The sequence below is a fragment of the Ambystoma mexicanum genome, chromosome 5q, assembly GCF_040938575.1.
Source record: "Ambystoma mexicanum isolate Mex_15411 chromosome 5q, UKY_AmexF1_1, whole genome shotgun sequence".
NCBI classification, from domain to species: domain Eukaryota; kingdom Metazoa; phylum Chordata; class Amphibia; order Caudata; family Ambystomatidae; genus Ambystoma; species Ambystoma mexicanum.
Window position 1 is genome coordinate 36120402 of NC_090933.1, and position 7783 is coordinate 36128184.

Consider the following 7783-nt stretch of genomic DNA (forward strand, 5'->3'; position numbering starts at 1 on the left):
TGGAACTTCCCGCGCACCCCGAAGTACACGTACCCAGGCAAATCGCACGGCTGGGGGGTGGGGGTGGTGGGAGACATGAGTTGGACATGAGTGCGGGCCTGGTGGAGGGTGCCCCTGGGGGGTGGGGGTGGTGGTAGACATGGGTGGGGGCCTGGTGGAGGCTGCCCCTGCACTGCTGGGGGGTGGGGGTGGTGGTAGACATGAGTGGGGGCCTGGTGGAGGCTGCCCCTGGTGGCTGGGGGTGGGGGTGGTGGTAGACATGAGTGGGGGCCTGGTGGAGGCTGCCCCTGCACTGCTGGGGGTGGGGGTGGTGGGAGACATGAGTGAGGGCCTGGTGGAGGCTGCCCCTGGTGGCTGGGGGGTGGGGGTGGTGGTAGACATGAGTGGGGGCCTGGTGGAGGCTGCCCCTGCACTGCTGGGGGATGGGGGTGGTGGGAGACATGAGTTGGACATGAGTGGGGGCCTGGTGGAGGGTGCCCCTGGGGGGTGGGGGTGGTGGTAGACATGGGTGGGGGCCTGGTGGAGGCTGCCCCTGCACTGCTGGGGGGTGGGGGTGGTGGGAGACATGAGTGGGGGCCTGGTGGAGGGTGCCCCTGACTGCTGGGGGGTAGGGGGTGGTGGGAGACATGGGTGGGGGCCTGGTGGAGGCTGCCCCTGGTGGCTGGGGGGTGGGGGTGGTGGTAGACATGAGTGGGGGCCTGGTGGAGGCTGCCCCTGCACTGCTAGAGGGTGGGGGTAATAGGAGACATGAGTGGGGGCCTGGTGGAGGCTGCCCCTGCACTGCTGGGGGGTGGGGTGGTGGGAGACATGAGTGGGGGCCTGGTGGAGGCTGCCCCTGGTGGCTGGGGGGTGGGGGTGGTGGGAGACATGAGTGGGGGCCTGGTGGAGGCTCCCCCTGCACTGCTGGGGGGTGGGGTGGTGGGAGACATGAGTGGGGGCCTGGTGGAGGCTGCCCCTGGTGGCTGGGGGGTGGGGGTGGTGGGAGACCTGTGTTGGTGATCAGTTGTGCAAGGTGACATGTGGGTTGGCTGGTGGTCATGGCCATGGTGGATGGGTTGCCTGTGGGGCATGAGCAGGGGTGCAGGGTAGTACCTTTGGTGAGGGCTGCCTGCAGGGGCCGTGGAGGGTGTAGAGGGAACACCTGGGGGGACCCACATGGCCAAATCACGTGTAGCATTCCCCGGCACCACCGAAATACACGTACCCTGCAGAAATCGCGTGTGAATCTTCCGCGCACATCGGAATACACGTACCCAGGCCAATCGCGTGTGGAACTTCCCGTGCACCCCGAAGTACACGTAACCAGGCCAATCGCGTGTGGAACTTCCCGCGCACCCCCACCTAGCCAGGCCAATCGCGTGTGGAACTTCCAGCGCACCCTGTAGTACACGTACCCAGGCTAATCGCGTGTGGAACTTCCCGCGCACCCAGGAACATGCGCACACGCTATTTTTCACACAGCGGGTGTCCGTGTTTGTCGGTGCCCCTTTGCACCTCATTTGTCCTAGAGGGCCACTGTATGGGCCATTCATCATGGCTGTATATGGGTGCTTTTTGTTAGCGCACATTTTGGCGCACATTTTTTTCAGTCGCAGGGGCGCTACCGCCTGCTTTCTTGTGGCATACTTGTTTGGCCCTGTGCGCGTCTTTGACCGTGCGCTGGTTTGCCCTATTCGATTCCATGAATACGGGTTGTAGGCGAGCGTGTGGGCGTTCCGCGCACTTGCCTCCTGTACTTCCCCCGTGACGCCCATATTTTCACGCGTTGTTCTCCATTCCGAGTGTTACGCCCCGTGTTCCGCCTACTTTTGTGATGTGCGCCGCGCTATGTGCGATTTCGCAGTGGCCGCGGCGCACGCTGTTGGATGACCTGTGCGCCGGCGTGCGCGGCGCACATTTTTAGCGCACATCCAATGTTTTTCTCACGCACAGACTTCCATGAATCTCTGTGCGCTGGTTTTCCTGCGATTTTCGCACTTGCACTGCGATTTTCGCACTTTTCCTGCGATTCGCACGTTTTGGCACCTCTGCGCGGGAATTTTCGGCGCACATTAATTCCATGAATCGACCCCATAGGCTGTGGGATTCAGATAGTTGATCGTAGTTGAATGCGATATTGATTGCGGTTTTATCTAAAAGGATTATCCAAATTACAATGGCCTGCATGCTAATAACAATGAGCACTTGACATAGGATCAGCGAAGAAAGAAACTGGATTGTGCTGTAGGTCCATTAAGAGGTGGGGTCCATCCCAAGTAAGCATGAAACTGCATGCTTGAATATATATAGGAGGTGACTGGCACCACGAGTCAGCTTGTCTCAAAAAAAGAATGAGAGGGCCTCTGTAATAAACTAGTTAGAGTCTTGTATAGCCCACCACGTGTTTAGCCGTACTTGGTGTGATGCTATTATAAGCATCTATATCTACAAGAGTAAGATTCTGGGATACACAAAGGGCAAATAATATGAGTCAAAGATGTACATAGAGGTTCCTATTGGATCAACTGACAATGAATGGCAACAATGAGCTGCCTTCCAGTAGTGTTTAATGGACCTATGTGTGGATCTTAAATGGCCCACCAGATATGGAGCCCTAAGAAAGTGTTTAAACAGATAGTTATGTCAACAATGATTGCGAATACATTAGCATTTCTTCATGGAGTTCTTTTTAAAGAGTATTCAGACGATGTATCCAACGTGCCTCTTTGCTCAGAAGGATTCTTTGAGGATTTTGTACATTCTGCACTATGTCTAGAACCCACCATTTGAGGTCCTCCACTGAATGCTGGTATTCTAAGAAATGAGAAACCGGGGGAGCCGATATGTTCTTGCAGCAGATTCTTGATCTATGCTTGTTAATCCTGATGTGCCCTGCTCTTGTCGTCTGTCCCACATACCTTAGCCCACACGGGCACTCTATGCAATAGACAACATTGGATGTTTTACAGTTGGATGTTAACCTGAGTTCCCATATCCTGTCCAGAATCTTAAATGATTGCATCTTTGTGGTGTACCTGCATGCATTGCAGGTGCTGCACAGGAAATGTCCCTTCTACTGGCGCAAGTGCCAGCTGGAAGTAGTGGACCTTGTTTGCTTCAATCTAGAGTGCACCAATTTATCCTTCAAGTTTTGAGAGCGGTTAAATGCAAACAAAGGTAATGGTGTATTCGGCATACATGTGTTTCCCATCGGCCAATATTGCCTTATTTTCCTAATATGATAGGAATTGGTGTTGAATGTGGTGACACATGTAAGTCTGTCCTCCGTATCACATGTCTTCTTAGGTTCTAATAGTGTTTCTCTTGGCACAAACCTGGCCCTCTTCAATTTATTTTTCAATCTGTTCATTGATTACATTAACTTATGGCATGCATACATCAGTCTGCAGTATGTAGGAATTCGAGATACGTTCTACAATTAGTCAACTGAATGAAATACATTATGAGGTAACATATAATATTAGCATTTTGTACTTTAACAAATAACAGGGGTAAGAAAAGCTTGGGCAACCCTCGTACTATTAGGCAGTGGCGGCTGGTGAGTTTGAAAGCTGGTGGGGCGTAAATTTCCCAGGGCGAATATAGACGCGAGCGCGCGCAGCGCGCGAGCCCACCCCCCCCCAAGGGGGGTGCGGGGGGGTTCTCCCCCCTTGAAAATTTTGGAAAAATGGCCTACAAAATGTGCAATTTACTGTCCAAAAAACCCACCGAAATATGAAAAAAGCATTCGGTTTTACATATTAATGGTGGTACACTATTCTTACGTGTGCAAGTGTGATGGTGTATTTTACAGCAGCTTGTACTGGGAATAGCTGGTACTATGGTGTATGCATAAATAAATTCATTATATAGTCAGTAATGATGGAAACATGTTTGTCATGCTGTTACTGGCATTCACATGCGTTCATCCTCTTACTAAGGTGGGATTTGAGGCATTTTCTGAAAGGGGGAAACTAAGCTAAAATATGACTTTAGTTTTTAACCACTTAATCAATGCGACATATTTGTCCTACCTCTAATGGCTGTCTGCCTCGCTGAGTTGCCATTGCGTCAGTTGCTCAAAGTTGCAACACGTGGAATGCACAGGTCTCAGAAATGGCACATACATATTGCATGGAGAAAAATGCAACAGAAATAGTTTACTATGTTGAGTGCTTTATTATCAACCAACAACCATAACATCAAAACATACTTCACATTTCTCACTGTTCTGTCAAATAGATCACTGCAACCTTAAACAAAATCCTAACATATATAAGGCCATTGAAACAAAGAATTCAAGGTAACCCACAAAATAACTGCAAATAGCTCGTTTGTAACAGAACATTCACTGGTCAATCATTTTGAAAGTTTGTACACAAATTGTGCACGTCTATTTTTCAGAGAGGCAAATTTATCAATAGTCCGTGTATTGAAGTCAGGGATCTCTTGAATTAGTTGTTTTTCCATGGACAGCATGGCCAAAGCATTCAGACGATCCTCAGTCATTGTGTTTCTCAAGAATGTTTTAATTCGCTTCAGGGTGGAGAAACAGCGCTCAGACTCAGCTGTTGTCATGGGTGTAGTAATCAGAATTTTTAATAACTGCATTGTCTCACTAAATGCTTCTTCGAGATTGTTTTCAACGAACAATTTTAATAAAGAAATTGCCCCACTTGAACTACAGAATTCTGGTCTCTCATAAACAATTGAAAGCTCAGTGCGCAGTCTTTCCTTGTTTAACATGGGGTACGCTTGGACAGTTGCATTCAGTGCTTCATTGGGAAAAGACTGTCCATGTGTTTGAAATAGGTCACTCTGCAACAATTTGGCCCCCTCCAAGTGGTTAGTAAATGCAAAGCGTTCTTGGGCTTGTGTAACTATAATATCACATACTTCTTTAGCCAAACGATTCAAAGTGTTCATATTTGCATTGCGACCTGAAAAAGTTGCCTCTGATGGAAATTTAGCTTCCAGATTGTCAGTGCTTTCACGTACTCTGCCAATGCACTTGATAAAAGTTTCAGTAGCTTTCTGCACATACACAGAGTCAATGTCTCGCTTCTGAAGCTGGTTATATAAAATGTCGACATGGGGCATTATGTCATTGAACAAAAAAAGGAAGAAAAGGAACTCCTTCTCTTTCAGAGTTCGAATGAATCCCTGGGCCTCATGCACAGTAACCCCCTCAAAATCAGTCCGTCTTTCAATAATTTTCTCAAAGCATGTACGGAGTGCTTCCCTGTGCCGATATATGGCTTCCACTACCCGAATATGGTAGCTCCAGCGAGTGCGAGATGGTTTTGGAAGTCTGGAATCTGAAACCTCATCTAGAACTGCGGTTCTTTTTGGAGAACGAGAAAAAAATGTACAGAAGCCAGAGATATCCAAAAAGAAAACTCGAGCTTGTGAGATATTTGAAACAGCCTGTTCAATGATGAGGTTAAGCTGGTGTGCATAGCAATGTACATAATGTGCATTTGGATACACTTCAGCTACTTTCTTTTGGACTCCACCAGACACCCCCCTCATTACACTCGCACCATCATATGTTTGCGCAATTACTTTTTTTTTGTGGCAATCTTCAGGGAATACTTTGTCCAATTTTTCCATTATGGCAGTAGCAATGGTCTGCGCACTAGAGTCTTTCAGATCAGAGAATCCATAAAACCTTTCAACAATTCTGTATCGTTCATCAATGTAGCGATAGACTAGCACAGACTGAGTCTTAGTGGAAATATCAGTTGTATCGTCTGCCTGAATAGCCACATAATCAGTGCATTTTAACTGCTCTACAATGATCTCTCTGGTGACCGTGAGCATGCAGTCCAGCAGTTCATTCTGAATTGTTTATGAAGTGCCCTTGAATACTGTTGCATTTTTTAAGTGTAGTTCCATTGCACTGTCTATGCTGGATACAAAATCCACCAGGCCTCTAAACACACCAGGATTTAAAGAGTCTTCAGTTTCATCATGGCCACGTAAAGCCAATTCAAACGCACCACAAAAACGCACACAGTCTATTAACTTTGACAAGATGTATCGGTTTTTATCCACATCCTCATTATGCCTCATCACGCTCCGGCGATAGGCATCATCCAACTGTGTTGCAATGTTCACACTTCCCAACATGCGCAGCTGTAATATATTCTCAATATGAGATTTGCACGATTCATGTCTCTTGGTTTTTTCTGACAAATGCTTTAAGTCAGTGACTCCGGTTTTTGTCCAGGCCGTTTCACCTCCAAACAGCAGGCAAGGGAAGCAGAACAAAGACCGCTTAGCAATGCTACCAGTGAGCCATGTCTTCTTTTCATACCACACCATGGAAAATGTGCGTGTGTAAGCCTTTCCCCTATCTTTTGCGGACTGTTCAATTTTTACATCTGGCCGATCAGGCCCTAGTCTTTTCACCTCCAGTTTTTCACTGTGTGCGAGTCCGGAAAATGGTTTTGAGAGTAATTGGTCCACTGAATTCATTTTCAGCAACAGTGACACCTGTTAATAAGCAAAATGATTATGTACATGTATATGTAGATGGGATCATGTAGTCATTGTTAGGTATGCTCTTCAATAACACATAAGTATAATTAGTCGGTACTAGACACAGATAGCGTCTGCAATTATACACAACTCTGCTGTACTTATCATCGACCAGTACAGTTGAGTATAATTGCTGATGTTATCTATGCATGCGTTAACACACATGCCCATTAGCAAATGTGACACCAGCCACACAGTACATATTGCAGCTTGTTTGGCAAATGAGTACTTATGGAAGAAATGAGGCAAGTTTGTTCTGTTAATACTGTTCTAAAAAAAACATTGTTTAGAATGTAGGGAGATTTTTCTGACTGCATGACACAACCCCAACCCCTCCCAAGCACTGTGGGAGCAACGGTGAAGATTAGAAAGAAGGTATTCTGATGTTTGAAAGACTGTGGGATTTTACAGCAGTAAAACAAATTACTGTATACCATTCAACTGGATGATACCAGGACATCATGAGGTAAGTGGGAACCACCACCCAATCCTATCCTTCGAAAAACAGTTTCCAAATGGACAGGTTTGCTTCCATTGAACCATAAGCAGGCCTTTTTGCATTATATGTATGACTTTCGATTTTCACATGCCACCCTCTCAGCTAGTCATAGATGCCATTCTGTAGTCTGTACTGTTCATCAGATTTTCCCCCACCTCATTGATCCCCACAAACATGGGCTTCTTTTCACATTTTTTTTAACCAAGATAGCTGTGTGCCTTCTTTACTACAGATGAACACAAACAGAGTTAGAGTGCCCTGAGCACCAAACCCTACAAAAGACTCATGCTAGCTCACCTCGTTCTGGAGAATGGTCACTGCAATGAACTCCTTCGCAGGCTATGGGAAATCCAAATCCCGGAAGGTGCACTGTGGAGGTTGAAGTCTGATGTTTTTAGTTGCACAATTGCCCTGGACTGGTTGGATTTGTTCATGTAAGGTGTTGCTGATGGTCTGTAAAGAGAAAGCGAGAGACTGATCTGAGAAAGGGCAACATAGGCTTAGAGCAGTATTAAAATGGTTTTCACACATGAAGGAGAGAGAGTTAACTGCTTGTAACATTGAAACTGCACCAGAATAATCATTAGTACAATGTGTAAAGAAAGTACCAGCAACTACCACCATGTGCCAGTCATCAGTTGTATAACGCTGCAATATATACATTTTTGTAATGTTTTCGTTCTGGGGCTTTAAAAGTGTGCTTTGCGGAGCTCACATTACAAAATTAATTTGCTGCAGCCCTTCAGGCACCCGATTTATAAG

General features: G+C 46.9%; 1 protein-coding gene across 1 annotated transcript; it reads right to left on the reverse strand.

Moving 5' to 3' along the window:
• Positions 1-4135: 4135 nt before the first annotated feature.
• On the reverse strand, positions 4136-7553 carry LOC138497171 (zinc finger MYM-type protein 1-like). The gene is made up of 2 exons (XM_069620461.1): positions 7319-7553; positions 4136-6477 (listed from the first exon to the last, which is right to left on the reverse strand). Exon 2 carries the CDS (start codon positions 5800-5802, stop codon positions 4339-4341), a length of 1464 nt encoding a protein of 487 aa, XP_069476562.1. The 5' UTR covers positions 5803-6477; positions 7319-7553; the 3' UTR covers positions 4136-4338.
• Positions 7554-7783: the final 230 nt, after the last annotated feature.